At 36.5% G+C, this 15,639-nt stretch overlaps 1 protein-coding gene across 1 annotated transcript; it reads right to left on the bottom strand.

The window, feature by feature from the left end:
- Window positions 1-9,529: 9,529 nt before the first annotated feature.
- On the bottom strand, window positions 9,530-15,137 carry LOC134665273 (uncharacterized). Its single transcript, XM_063522212.1, has 4 exons — window positions 15,030-15,137; window positions 13,359-13,414; window positions 11,058-11,217; window positions 9,530-9,735 (listed from the first exon to the last, which is right to left on the bottom strand). Exons 1-4 carry the CDS (start codon window positions 15,052-15,054, stop codon window positions 9,530-9,532), a joined length of 447 nt encoding a protein of 148 aa, XP_063378282.1. The 5' UTR covers window positions 15,055-15,137.
- Window positions 15,138-15,639: the final 502 nt, after the last annotated feature.

The following is a 15,639-nucleotide window of genomic DNA, read 5'->3' as shown; positions in this document are numbered from 1 at the left end:
ACTATGTCATAAAAGTCATCATGGATGTCATTTTATAGGTTTTAGGGGGCCCCGATTTCGATAATGATGACCTTTTTGAATTCCAAACTGGCTGCCATGCACTATGTCATAAAAGTTTACAAAGTAATTTCAAGTAGGTAATCGTGGAATCAGAAATCAATTACGAAATACCCATCTCGGACTAAGTAGCACTGCATTCAATTGATCTTTTTGGCGAACCGCGAGTTCACAGTTCGGGGCGAACTACTAGTTAATAAATTGACTTCGAATTCGCACACGGCGCAGCGGTTTACTTGTATGTAATAATACCCGTATGTGTAGCCATAAGTTTGCTAGTGCTAGTGCTACATTCAGTTAAGACTAAGTACCTACTCAAATATAATGACTAGGCTAATATACCTACCTATTTAAGTATTTAAACCATCGAGCTTGGCGAGCTAGAATTGATCAATGACAACCCAGGACATATCGTTTTTTTAGATTATTTAGATATTGAAGCTTTCTAAACTGATTTTTGTATTATTGTATTATAATAATACCTGAGCATATCGGAACTACCCTGAAAAAGTGTGTGTGGCTGTGACAGAAGTGGTCGAAGGCAGGCTGTCGCTGCGCCAAGCATCCGAACATCATCCTATTGTTGATTACACATTGCTAGTAAATTTTGATTGGTTTTTATTGTTCAATTATGCCTCTTATTCTTAACTTAAATAAGTAAAATATAGGACTGATTTGCAATAAAGTGCTTTTTTTCTAACCTATGCTTGTTTCTCTGTCAAAGTAACCCCAAACGCAAAAACAAATACTTATAAATCCTAAACCTGCAAACGGATTTTTTTAATGTTTTGAAGTTTTTCTCCTTTAATCCTTATAGAATTCCGTTGAAATAAGTTTTAGGCAAAAATTTCAATTTTGGTACAAGCTTTTATCGCTGACTGTACTTTTTTTTACGACAGACAGCTAATACTTATCGAGACAATTCTAAAAACCCCTAACACAATTATTTATTGCGTTGTTTTATCACATAGTTCCTATGGCCACCTCCTGTCTCTATCATCAGATCAGCTCGATGGTACCATAATATTGCATTAACATCCGATTTCTACATGCATGCACAGCTCAATCGGAAACCGGGAAGTGGGTCAAATTTAACTTGCAAGATTTGATTACAGGAAGACAACGGTCAGGTGAAACTAAATAAAAGCTTGTAAAAAAGGGGGTATCAAACTAACTCCAAATTAAGTTTAAAGTTGATCACCACTTTAGATTTTTTTTTCAAGAGATACATTAATAATACTCGTACATATAAAAATTTGGTGGAATCGATAGAGGAGCAGAAACCAATATTGTCATTTTAATTTTTTTATTTTTTTTTAGATTCCATATTCGGGGAGATAAATACATATTAATTTTGAAATTGATCAAAGTAACCCCATTTCATGGTACACATTTTTTTTCCTCGAACCAGTTTTTTTTTTCAAAATCGAAAGTATTCGAAATAGTTATAGGTGTCTAATCAGAGATATGATATATAGGTAGGTATCTCTTTCTTAATTTATTATTTTTCTCTTAAGTACTTCCTTATTTACTTTCTCAAGTACTGAGACTAAGTAAATCAGATCGTGGGAAAAACAAGTGAAGTGGGCGTGCGCCAGTAATCTTATCTTATCTTATAAACAATAAACTGACGTTTTCACTTTACCCAGCAAATGTCAATGGTACTCGCGAAATAATCCTCGCTAATGTTACTCCAAGCAATTTCAAGTAGACCTATGATAACGGCACCAATCATGAGACATTTAAGTGAACATTTGGAGTATTTCTGATAATTCTTGACACAAATTTTACATAATAAACTTCTACCAAAAAGAATAGATAGTATAGAGGGGTCGTGTCTTAGTAAATGTTGTAGTCACTGTAAATTTACTGCCATCTATCGACACACGACTATAACTCAAAATAAACACGTATAAAATTATCAAAAAAATGAATATATGTATATGGATAAATGATTTTATTATTTTTATATCATTTTGACCCATGTTCATTCACTGATATCTATGTGTTAAAATTGTTAAATATGAAACGGTGTCGACTGTCGCCACGCCATCTAGCCGAGATTAGGCTAAAGGTGTGTACGCCATCTATCCGAGAATGACTTTTTCTTGATTTCCGAGGCACGTCTTTTTCTTAGACTTTATTCATCTTATACGAAGTTACATATGTCTTTGCTTCTACTAACTAGGTAGCTCTATTTTATTTGCAAATACAACAACTGCCCATAAAAGGAGTTTAATGTGTTGTCCCTAGCTTCCTAAATAAACTTAAACTTTTTAGTTCAAGACGGAAAGACAACTACGAACGTACGTACGGACCACATACCTATTCAAGCATGGCCTGACATGCTCGTGGCCGGTTTTTACAGGACTTAGTTTGGTTAATACTTGGTTAATACTAACACTAACGCTATCTAGCTACTACAGCTGACAATGCCTTAACACTTTAACAGTACTCGCTTTCACGTGCCCACATTCCAGCTGAGAAATTAGCAGCAGCTAGCTTAGCAGTTTCTCCGTCTGATAACAGATGGCGCCTACTACGGCTACTACTGAGTAGTGTTTCGTCCGTCTGTCCGTCCGTGACTTTCCTCCGTGAATTCTGAAGCTGCTATTTTTTTTAAGTCGTTTACGTTTACGTTTACGTATTATGAATATAAGCATAAGAAATATGAGCATTTCTTTTATTTTTTGCCATTTTTATACATATACAACCTGTGTCTGACCATGGGCACAGATTATATAATAGTTCTTACGAACAGATACTTATCTCTTAAACAAAACGCAAATACCTACCGTTTTGATACCTACACAAAAATACAATGGAGTGACCTTCAACGCGCTGCTCCCCGCACCGCGCGCACCGGCACAACGCTAGGGTTGCTGACGCTTAGAAATGATAAATAAATACCTACTTAAACAGCGGAGTGAAATAAAACCATGGGGCTTTAAATACAGGGCTTGATTTTACTCGCTAAATTGAGCTACTTTTACTATGGGACCGACGGACGACGATCGGGGATTTTTTTTTGGCTTTTCCATTGAAAACGTCGACATCTGATCAGCCAAAATGTATGAAAATGTATGTCACATACATCAGTTAAGGGCTCCACAGACCTTCTAATAAATTTATTACGTTATCGCACGTGATTTTTGAGCCGACTATAGTTCGTTTTTTTTAGAAATATAAAACTATTACTTATGAAAGCAGAAGAATATAAATGATCGTATTAGATTCATAATTGTTACATATTTGCCGTAACTTATTTTTAAAATGTGTTTTTCAATTAAAATACAATTCAAGATTGTTTAGTCCAGTCCATGCTAAAATGACGAAGACTATCTTAAGTATTAATTAGTATAAAACTTCTTCCTTATGGTAACATTCCATTTCTAACCGCAGCTGCACTACCGGTACTGAACGCGTCGCTGTCATTGTCAATTTCCACAGTAAAATTGACAGTAATGCAGCTGCGGTTAGAAATGGAATGTTACCCTTATAATGCCCTATAGTTCGTTTTTTTAGCATTAGAAATTAGGTAAACAATCTTGATGTGTCTTTTAAATTGAAAAACACATTTTAAAAATAAGTTTCGGCAAATATGTAACAATTATGAATCTAATACGATCATTTATATTCTTCTGCTTTTTTGAATTTAAAAAAGCGTTTTTAATTAAAAGACATGTCAAGATCGCTTACCTTCTTGCAAGTTCTTTCTAATGCTAAAAAAACGAACTATAGTCAATGCCAATATTGATTGTACTTTACACTACTGCAGCGACCGGAGAATTGATTTATGAATTTTAATTTTTTATTGTTTCCGTATAAAAACTGTTATATATAATTTCGAAATTCATTTCAATAAATTAAACTAATACTAATATAAATATTTCGAAACGTAAAATTGTACTTGTTCTACCTGGAGTATAGACCAGCGGTCGGCAACCCGCGGCCGCGCGCTTCGTTAACTGCTATGTGGCACTTGGCTGCTAAAAGGTTGCCGACCGCTGGTATAGACTAAATTACAAACTCAATCAAATATTGACCAGCCTCTGGTTTTACAGAAATGTATCTCAAATATCCGAAGGGTTATTAAATTATAAAATATAATTCCAAAGTAATTATTTTTTTATTGACCACACGAACTTGTGAGTTTTCGAGAGAGAGAAAAAGAGTTCTCAAGATTTTTCTTAAGCGGCTACTTTCTTTTCTCTACCTCGAGTGTGTAAAGGAATTGGTATTGGTTGGTGGTGGATCCCTGCCACCACCACTCCTTCGTCCTATTTTTGCCTCGTAGTCTTTTTCCACGCGTCGTCATTGAACTCACGGGCAGGTCGGTTTCATTCAGTGGCTTTTTATCAGCAATGTATTTTCCCTTCATTTTGCATACCTGATTGTGTTGAACGATGAAAGCTGTAATTTTTAAGGTTCCGTACCTCAAAAGGAAAAAAAACAGAACCCTTATAGGATCACTCGTGCGTCTCTCTGTCTGTCTGTCTGTCCGTCTGTCACAGCCTATTTTCTCCGAAACTACTGGCCCATTTAAGTTAAAATCTGGTACACATATGTAAGTTTGTGACCCAAAGACGGACATGTAACACAAACAAATCAATTTTAAACATGGGGGCCATTTTTGGGGGTAAATGAGTAAATGGGTTTTTTAAACTATATCGTGTTACAATACATATCAAATGAAAGAACTCATTATGAGAATATCAAATATATTTTTTTTATAATTTTAGAATAAACGGTTTAGAAGTAATTCAAGAAAATAGGCAAAAAATTACCACCCCCCCCCCCTCTTTATCTCCGAAACAACTGGGTCTAACATTTTGAAAAAAAAAAACATAAAATAGGTCTTTACTTTGTAATACATATAATGACTTGGCAATCGCATATGCTTTACTCGTACCGATCTCGTACGATGATCCTTATGTCATTATGCAGCAGTGCGATGGCCAGGTCATTATATGTATTACAAATTAAAGATATCTTATTGACACTGTTTTAACACCCCCTGGCACTGATTAAAATAACCGACTTGGTTTCACATTACATCTCAAAACTTTTTTTGATGGGATTCTCTTTGCATAGTTAGGACTATCCTAACTAGTAGTGATTCGTTATCATACCTAAATTAGAATTCTATTAATTGCATCTAGCTTTCTGACCATTGTTTACACTCATGAACAAGAGGCATAACAAGTTAATCTGGGCGCCAAGACGAGCAAAGCAAAGCGCAAGGGCACTAGTTACCTAGCTTTTCTGGATAATACTTACAGGTTGTTCCTTGATTTTCGCAGTTCCTTAGATACATATCGCAAATGTCGTCAAACCAAGCCAGCATATGCTGCACTTCGTCCCACGCGCAGGTCACCGGTCCGCCTGGCGAGCAAATCTTCCATAAATAGCAATTGTACTGGGACATGCGATGCGCCCATGGAGGCAAGGTGATCATTCCTGTCTGAACATTCAAATGTAGGATCGCATTTCTAAAGCTTCCAGTAAACACCACCCACCTGTCCTATAACTAACACTAACAAAATACCAGACCCAGTAGCCATTATTATATTTCAGTTTGAACTAATCTATGCCGAGTGCATGCTGCTACAATTTGAACATTATTCTTAAGAAGGAAGTGGAATCTTATAGGTATTATTTAAAATGCATTTTATTTTGCACAGGTAGGTAAAAAAGACAACAATGCCATTCATCGGCAGATACGCCTCTCAAGCGGATTCCAGCATTTCAAAAAGTTTCTTCTAGGTATAGTACCTATATACCTATTATATTCCTCATACCGTTAGAAACAGTCAAACGCAAAGAAATATTTTTATACAGATGTAGATGTGCCTCATGTACCTAATTGATGGATCGACCAATATCAATAAATTTATCGTCAAAAACTGACGACAAAGTCCACAAGAGTGACAAAGTAATTTTACGGTCAATGAGACCAAATCCGCCTGCGGGAAAATCCGTACACGAGCATAGTATTTTTTTCTCATTATTTTTCAACAGCAGGCAATAGCGGACAGGAGACCCATTTAGCCTGCTGAAACTAAAAGCAACCGCTGCTTTGTTAATGAAGTTAACAATCGTGTGCTTGTCATGTGTCAAACCTGTATATTAGCTACCGCGCGCAGTAGCTGGCGATAAAAAAATCAGGGGGCACGGCCGGTAGCAAAGTTTGTTTAAACTTCGTTCCTTGAAACCCTTGCGAAGCTTAAGATTCCACTTTCGAGCTCTTTCGCTTGCTTAGCACGAGGCCCAAACAAATAACTATTTTATATGTAACTATAACCTAAAACCGTTATCAACCAAATACATCGCAGTATTTTCAGAACCCTAGTAGCCTAAGCAAATAGAAATAATACACACACCCCCCACCCTCGAAGACTTTTAGTGTGTTTATCTGGACACCACAAAGTATATCTGTACCAATTTTCAAAACTACACGAATTATTTCCGCAGATTGCCCAAATTCGGCTGAATTTGAAGTGGCTATACCTATATTTATGTTATGTTATGTTGTACCAGCGGTACCTAAATAACTACGTGGTAACTAGTAACTACGATGTAGTGGATAATCATATACCGTTGTATTTTCTTCATCGTACGAACGTTTACACTATTTCAGTCAGTCTCAGTACAAAAAGTAGGTACTGAGGTTGACTGAAGTAGCATGACAAATAAGAACATTTTCGAGAAAATACGTGGTATCGTACTTATACAACTTACTCTGCGAAGAGGTTCAAGTCCCTCGAACAACATCAGAATTGTACATCCTGTAGGTAAATAAATACATTGTAATTATATGTAATATCATAAGATAACCCTAAAAATATTATTTATTAATTTTAGCAGACTTCAAATTTCAAAAAATGTTTTACTGACCTCAGAAGGTCCCTTATGCTTGTAATGTACCGACATGATACTTGCCTACTAATAGCCCCCGTTTAGCCTATTCTGACAGAATGGTAACTACGGAACCCTACACTGAGGATGGCCCGACATACTCTTGGCCGATTTTTTTATTATTTACTATTTTCGTCCAACAAATCATCATGCATGTGACAGTTCGATTTTGTATAGATAATATAATGCAATTGTTCCTTAAGTGTTTTTTGACCGCACCTACGGATAAAAGATGACTCACGCCAGACTTCCGGCGCTTCGTTTGCTATGAAGAGCACTACGTGATCACCGATCAGCTACCATAGAAAATGACATGTCGGACACTACGGCCCGGCCCCGGCCTAGCGTAAGTCATCCTTAAAGGCTCTCTTGATTGATCAAACACTGATAAGAAAGTCCACATATGCCTTGAAACCCGTATCAATATTAGCACGAGCGGTTAAACAACGAATAACTTTGCCACCTTGTAAAACAAATAACTAGGCATAGTTATCGAGCTAATTATATTTCTATGATTAAATTGTAAAACGGGACAATCGCGTATTTAAGTTTTAAGATAAACCTCCGACGTTTCGAGGACGGCGTTGTCCTCATGGTCTCGGAGAAGACTGGCTAAAGTTGACACGAACATAAAGTAAAGTAAATAAAGTTGGCACTTAAATATTGTTAGTGTTGTGTGTCGACAGGTCGACAGAGAGTAACATCCCTAGTGCGCAAAACGTTAAAGTTGATAAACAAGACCAAGTTTAGTTCGAAAAACTGGCGCGGGTAGACGATTAAGCCGACCACTGACTAACAGGCCGCCGGACGATATCGGCCTGTCAGTTACAACTAAAATTTGACAGTTCCGAACAACTGACCGGTCGATATCGTTCGGCGAACTGTTAGTCAGTGGTGGGCTTAAGCCAGTCTTCTCCGTGACTATACGGGAACAACGCCGTCCTGTTGTGAACTCGATATTTTTCTACAAAAGCTTTTTTTCATCTTACTTATTTTATAGGCCATCTTATAATTAAGTCTGATTTTTCTATAAAAGTTTAATTTTTTTAATGAAATTATGATAACATCGTCGTAAATTATGCTAAATTTAAATTACTAAATACTGTTTACATAATAATAAAAATTAAAAGTTAACTTTTTATGGCAACGTGACAGGTTTTATTTGCCCTTGAGAGGTCTATTGAATTAAAATGGTGCTATTTTAGCTTTTAAAGATATTATAATTAATTGACTTAAAATAGTCTCTTACCCACTAAACTCAGTTTTATTAACAGTTCCATGGTATTAAGTACATCGAAAGTTACTAAACGTATAAATTATACGTAAATTATAAAATTTCATGTTTATACCTGTGGTATATTATACCGTATAATATACCACAGGTATAAAGGAGTAACTTTATAATTTACGTATAATTTATACGTTTAATCCTGCACTGTGCCCACAACCCACAAATGTTAAACTTTTACAGTAATTTAAAAAATGTAATGCGATATGTGAATAACGGTTTTTATTGCTGGCCTTTAAATATTACATTTATTTTAAATTAAACATATCGAATTTATTGTGTTGGAATTAAATAATAAAAAATACCTTTTATTTAGATCAGCATAGGTTTAAAATTTAAGACCATTCATAAACCTACACTGATCTGGACAGGGTAGTTAATAATTTAATATTTAAGTTCTAGATAATAAGTTTTCTGCTATGCCCCACCCGGGTTCAATAATATGACGTGTATATTTTTGTACTTATGTTATTTAGCATAAATAAATGAAATTAAATAAGCTAATTTTCTCTCCCCCAGCCTAAGGCAAAAAGTTTATCATCGAAAACATGAAATCGTTAGTCTACGTACCTATGTAATTAGGATCATTCTTTTAACTCGGTGCAAATCGGTAGGTATAGGTACTGTCACAGACTATAATTGTTAGCCAATCTAAGCCCCCATTCGCAGGGAAGCTTTTTCAACGCGCGTTAAAAAAGCGTTCGAATAGCATAAATGGATACATGTGTATTTATTCACACGATGGCGGTGGCGCTTTTTATTAAGCGTTGTTGGATTTTCGACTTTAAGCCCTGGTCGTTAAATCGAATTTAGAGTGCAGACTGATTCAAGCGCTTTTTAACGCGGGTTGAAAAAGCTGTCGTGCGAATGGGCGCTAAGGTTCAATTTAATTTGGTTGTCAATACCCACGGCATGAAATGTCCAATGTAAAGTACACCCTAAATGGCTCAACAATTAAAGTCCGTGAGTGTACCTTCTGATCTATGAAAAGGGACCTTATTGTCGATGGCGCGTACGCCACATAGCGTCGCGCGGCATTGTATTTATATATCAGAGCATCATTAATAATGGCGTAAGCGCCAACGACCATAAGGTCCCTTTTCACAGATAACATCACAAATAAAGTCCTCGCACTTGTTGTGCCTCACAAGCTAACATTATAGTAGACAATATATATTTTCTAAGTTAGTGGCGCAGAACGAAAGTCGTCATATCTGGATTATAATATTTATCAGTTTCCTCTCCCTCTCCTAAATAACACTCTCCTTAGGTTTCAAATTCCTCGTTAGGTTTTAGCTGGACACGTTCGCCCAGCATAAGAGAATCTTGCCAGTAGTGCGTGCTGGTGTCTGGCTCGGTGTCCGGACGAAGATCGTAATAGTAATCGATGGTGGGAGAGGTAATGGTTGTGGGAATGGTAGTCACCGGGATTACCTTCTTCTCGCAGATACTATCGTCGACTATTTTAAATACTGAAATAAATAACCATTCAACTATGAATATAAAGTTAGCTGCTTCAGTACGCCGACTTGTTGCCAGATTGCGCTATACTTATTCCAACTTATATTTTACATACGCTAGGTGATGAGATTGTTAACCAAGGGATGAAGGGCACTCATTTCTGCCGAGGTAGTTTGGCGTTCGAACGGCCAATAGTCCGAGGCTACGCGCAAAAGAGGAATACGCGCAAAGTAAAATGCATGTTTTTAGGATTCCGTACCCAAAGGGTAAAACGGGACCCTATTACTAAGACTTCGCTGTCCGTCCGTCCGTCCGCCCGTCCGTCCCTCCGTCTGTCACCAGGCTGTATCTCACGAACCGTTATAGCTAGACAGTTGGAATTTTCACAGAGGATGTATTTCTGTTGCCGCTATAACAACAAATACTAAAAACAGAATAAAATAAAGATTTAAATGGGGCTCCCATACAACAAACGTGATTTTTGACCAAAGTTAAGCAACGTCGGGAGGGGTCAGTACTTGGATGGGTGACCGTTTTCTTTTTGCTTTTTTTTGTTTTTGTTTTGCATTATGGTACGGAACCCTTCGTGCGCGAGTCTGACTCGCACTTGCCCGGTTTTTTTTAAAACATGACTTTAAAGTATTTCTTGAGGGTACTTTTAACAATTTAGGCAAAAGTGTCGTTATTTATGGAATGGGGAACTCTTAACTAAATAACTGCATAACAAATCCATTTAAACCCTAATTTCTTATATAGTAACAAAAATATAATAAATGCTCTAGTGCAGAAACGTATCATTTTCTGCACACATTTTAGAACAACAATAACTCTCTTTCAAAAGTTCCAAAGCATGAGAAATGTCATTCGCCGAATATTCGGTATTCGGCCGAGAGAGAGCCGAATATTCAGTATTCGTTATTCGGCCAAATTCACTATTCGGGGCATCTCTATACTTCGTTTTTTTTAGCATTAAAAATTAGGTAAACAATCTTGATGTGTCTTTTAATTGAAAAACACATTTTAAGAATAAGTTACGGCAAATACGTAACAATTATGAATCTAATACGATCATTTATATTCTCCTGCTTTCATAAGTAATAGTTATTGATTTTTAAAAAGCGTTTTTACATCGACTTTGCTCTTACAAAGATATGCCAAGATCGCTTAGGTACCTTCTTTCAAGTTCTTTCTAATGCTAAAAAAAACGAATTATAGTTTAAATTTCATCGAACCGAAGAAGTACTATAGGTACTATTGGGCCTTAGGAGGTTATAACTAAATGGCGATTATCTCTTTTATGCAGTGCAGTATGTTTTACACTCCTGTAACTTACACTTTTGTCCTCTCTCTTCGCAGTTGACCTTGAACAGTGCGCACTCGTTCTCAAACTTTGCAATGGTCGCGTCTTCTTCATCGTAACCACACACTGGTTGCCCGTGGGAGTCACACGAATTCAGTCGAAAGCAATTGTAGTTAGAAACTCCCTGTTCCGCCTATACAGGGTGTAATTAACAAATAAGATTTATTATTTGTGACGTCCCACGGTCAAAGGTACCTTATGGCGGGTATGGAGTTATGCATACCCCAGTAATCTACAATAAATAAGCTATCGATAATACAAAAGATCAACCTCCTAAGTTGCGTAGTTACAGAGATATGATTTTTTGAAAATAATGTTGTGAAATGAGCAACTTTACGATAGAGAAGTTTTAAGTTTAGCCGCCTAAAAAACTATGTTCCTGAAGTAAGTTACATAGTTGACTACAAATAATAATACCTTATATATCTGAGATAAAAAAAATGTTGCGACTTGTTCTGTAATGCAAATAGAAACCTTTGATATCCACTGATTTATGTGTATACTAACCAGTCTCTTGAAAATAAAGTTTTATTTCATTTTCACGATTGATTGCAATGAGCTCTCAAGATTTAAATTTTATCTATTAGAAAACGACACTGAGAGACAGTTTAAGCAAAAAACAATACCGATTTAGAGGTGAAAATGTATTTTCTGACCTTTTCATATAAAATCAGAAAATTGAATATTTTTACTTTTAATGTAACACACAATCAATTTTTCTGAGCACATATGAAAGAAATTCTGTCATTCAAATGAAATAAATCCTAAAACCCCAACTAAATACTATATTTAACCCCTTATGCCACTTTAAACTTACATAACAATAACAGTATTTGCTCCATACATTTACGAAAAGGTACCTTATGGAAATAAATCTAATAATACATCACTACAAAACATCAATCACATTGAAGCTTTTATTTTTTATGAATAGAAAATATTAATTTACATAAAACTGCCACAAATTTAATTGGTTCTTCGTCATAATAATCTTAAAAAAGACCAATCATTTGTATGTAATGAAAAGGTACCTTGTGGTTAAGTTACATGATGAGGCATGATGATGATGGAACAGTTAGGATAAACTAATAATATTTTGGGGTAAAGATGTTATAAATCGTCTATTTCTTATCAATAATATATTTTGGTTGCCATTGAAGACAAGCGGCATTGAGGTTCAATGACCTTAGATATTCCATAAGGTAATGCGTCGGGTATTGGCATTTTTCAGCAAACCAATGGCTGATTTATTGCATGCGACCAAACCAAATGAAGATTATTCTAGTTAAGAAAGACTTGACTAGAGTAACTTTAGTATAATAGTAGGCTACTTGGATTTATAATGTCGGTCGATGTACGGTAATAATATTTACTAGGCGCCCCAACCAGAACTGAAATTATCAAATTAGTTTTGCAGAATGCTAGTACAGTTCTCTACCAAACTTCTTTTCCCGTATTGACTAATTTTTTTGGAAATTTTCAACCTTTTTTCCATAAGGTACCTTTTTACTAAACTCTGAGACGACGTTACTAAGCTTATAACTAACTTATAACAAAAATAAAAACAGGTAAACAAACGTTACGCATTAAGGTTTAAGATCACACAATAAAAAAAAATTGAGCATTTTTTCACCTCTTTACAAAACATTTCATAACTCCGAAACTAGAAACCCTCATAAGGTACCTTTTCCCGTGGAACGTCACATTTATAAACGGTAGTTCTATAATTTTATTACAGTTTACTATCGCAAATAATGACGGCGCGATTCGGGAAATGAATTAGACATTCACTAGATATGAAATAGTAAAGATGTGTGATGTTCCACGGCAAAAGGTACCATTGCCTCGGCTGAATATTGTAGCGGCGTCAATAATAGCGTAAGCGCCAGTCGCCATAAGGTACTTTTTGCCGTGGAACGTCACATATCTTTACTATTTCATATCTAGTGAATGTCTAATTCATTTCCTGAATCGCGCCGTAAGTCTCAAGCAGTTTTATCTATTACGAGACCGACGGTCTTTGAGGGGTGAGTCGTCGTACTAAATATATGGGACGGTTTGAAATTAATGTTTGGGCTATTTCTGCTTTAGCTATTAGGTAACGCACTTTCGATATCAATTTGAAGTTTTCAGTATCTGTTATATTTACGGAATTATCGCCTGGCTACACTTAACGATTACAGCCTGTATAGGTAATTTATTAATTTAACATTCAAACTGAATACAAAATGGTTTTATTAAAAACAAGTTGCATTTTTTTAAATTTCGACTTACCATTCTCCTGTCAGATGCTTGTATCTGTGTGGAATATATCACAATAATCATGCATCCTGTAAAGAAAAGACAACGTAGACAAGTAACAGGGCACTTCAGTTCAGTCCCTTATTCATTGGTTAATTGTAATTATCATAGCTACTATGGTAACAGTTCTTCATTTGTTTTAGATATGTAAAAGTCTGCGCGACATGTGATTATAATTAGCATTATTGTCATTCAACAAATAAAACCCGTACTCAGGTGAATTTTTATGTTCTATTTATTTTTATGTTGTTTTATTTTTATTCTGATTACTGGCTCAACATTAGCATTAATTTCTCATGCCAGCAAAATTCTCCTTCACGTCATTAATGCAAGGCTAAGATCATATCTTGACTGGCAAATACCGCAAGAACAAGCCGGTTTCGTTAAGGGGAAAGGGACTCGCGAGCAAATTCTAAACCTTCGGCTCATAATAGAAAAATGCTATGAATTCAACATCCCAATGTACATGTGCTTTGTCGACTATCAGAAGGCTTTCGACTGCGTAAGGTGGGAAAAGCTGTGGGAGATACTAGCTGAACTTGGAGTCCCAGGCCACCTTATAGCTCTACTGCAAAGTCTCTATGGTTCTGGTTATGGAACGGTGACCATTGGAGGCGTCACGTCCAAGAGCTTTAAGTTCCAGAAGGGGGTACGACAGGGATGCATTATATCTCCCATACTATTTAATATATATGGGGAGTATATAATGCGACACACCCTTGAAGGTTGGGAGGGCGGTGTGAAAGTCGGAGGAAAACTTATTTCGAACCTTCGCTACGCGGACGACACCACCCTCCTTGCATCGTCCGAAATGGAAATGGCGGAAATTCTCAAACGACTTGAAGAAACCAGCCGCAGAATGGGGCTCGAGATAAATGCAAGAAAGACAAAACTGATGATAGTGGACCGTTTCGGTGTTGAGCAGCGTACAGATGCACTAAACGCTTTTGAAACCGTGGATCATTTTCAGTACCTTGGGTCGGTGATCACGAATAAAGGGACATGTGAACCGGAGATACGCAGACGTATCGGCATGGCTAAGACAGCAATGACCCAACTCGGCAAAATATGGAGAGACAGGAACATTTCGAACCGCACTAAAATACATCTCGTCCGCACACTTGTCTTCTCCATATTTCTGTATGGGGCCGAAACCTGGACGCTGAAAGCCGCTGATAGGCAGAGGATCGATGCTTTCGAAATGTGGTGCTGGCGCCGTATGTTAAGGATTCCTTGGACAGCCCACCGCACAAACGCTTCGGTCCTCAAAGAACTCAGAATGGAAAACACCCAACGTCTGTCCTCTATATGTCTACACCGTGTTGTTACCTACTTTGGCCATATCGCACGAAGAGGGGCCAACAATTTAGAAAAACTAGTGGTGACGGGAAAGGTCGAGGGTAAAAGTCCTAGAGGACGAAGTCCAAAGAGATGGTCGGACCAGATCTCCGAACAGCTGGAGCTACCTGTTACCACCGCCTTCCATCAAGCATCAGACCGCAACAGTTGGAGGCAATTTATAAATCGCAAGTGGAGTCACGATCCTCAGCAATGGGGGAGCGATTAAGAAAAAAAAGAAAAAACTGGCTCAACAGTGACCGTGGCCCCGGCTTATGTTACAAAAAATCAAACTAATAAACTTACCCATTACATAATTTTGGGTGATCATCGCAATTATTTTTCTGAATTACATCACAACTTATTTTTATGCCAGACCAAACATGTACGTAAACCTCTACTAGTGAAATTAAATTCTAGTTTCGGATATTAAATAAAAGACAATAACACGCATCAGTCGTTTAATGTTAAAATTCAAGACTTATTCAAATCAAATGATTTGCTTGGACAAATTGTGTTATCTTACTTATAAAAGTTATAAAGAATATAATGGACTAGGGAGGCTGTCTATTTAGGTAATTTAGGTTGTAAGTACCTATTTTTAGCTTGTCTATTCTAATAAAATAGGTACAGATATATTGATCTACTTAATTATATACAACAGATTGGTTGGTGGACAGGTTTTGTGTAAAACGGTTTTATATGTAAGTATCGAGTTTTGTCGAAAAGTAACTTACTGAAGCATATTGGAGCCGGTAAAGGTTTATTTGACGTTCATAAGCGCATTGTAATATGCCTACTTGAATAAACAATTTTTTATCTTATCTTATCTTATACTACATGTGCTGCCAGCATGATAGACATGATATAATTATGATGTCAGTGTAATTTAAACATTAAATCAATCTGAACGTAA

This window comes from Cydia fagiglandana, chromosome 1 (assembly GCF_963556715.1).
Source record: "Cydia fagiglandana chromosome 1, ilCydFagi1.1, whole genome shotgun sequence".
NCBI lineage: Eukaryota > Metazoa > Arthropoda > Insecta > Lepidoptera > Tortricidae > Cydia > Cydia fagiglandana.
This window is presented reverse-complemented; position numbering and strand designations above follow the sequence as displayed.

Bases quoted from the DNA above. Each gene is read 5' to 3' on its own strand.
- LOC134665273 (XM_063522212.1), bottom strand. From the start codon at position 15,054: ATGATCACCCAAAATTATGTAATGG. The intron at 13,415-15,029 runs GTAAGTTTATTA...TTTTCTTTACAG, and splicing joins CACCCAAAATTATGTAATGG to GATGCATGATTATTGTGATA. The intron at 11,218-13,358 runs GTAAGTCGAAAT...CACCCTGTATAG, and splicing joins AAGCATCTGACAGGAGAATG to GCGGAACAGGGAGTTTCTAA.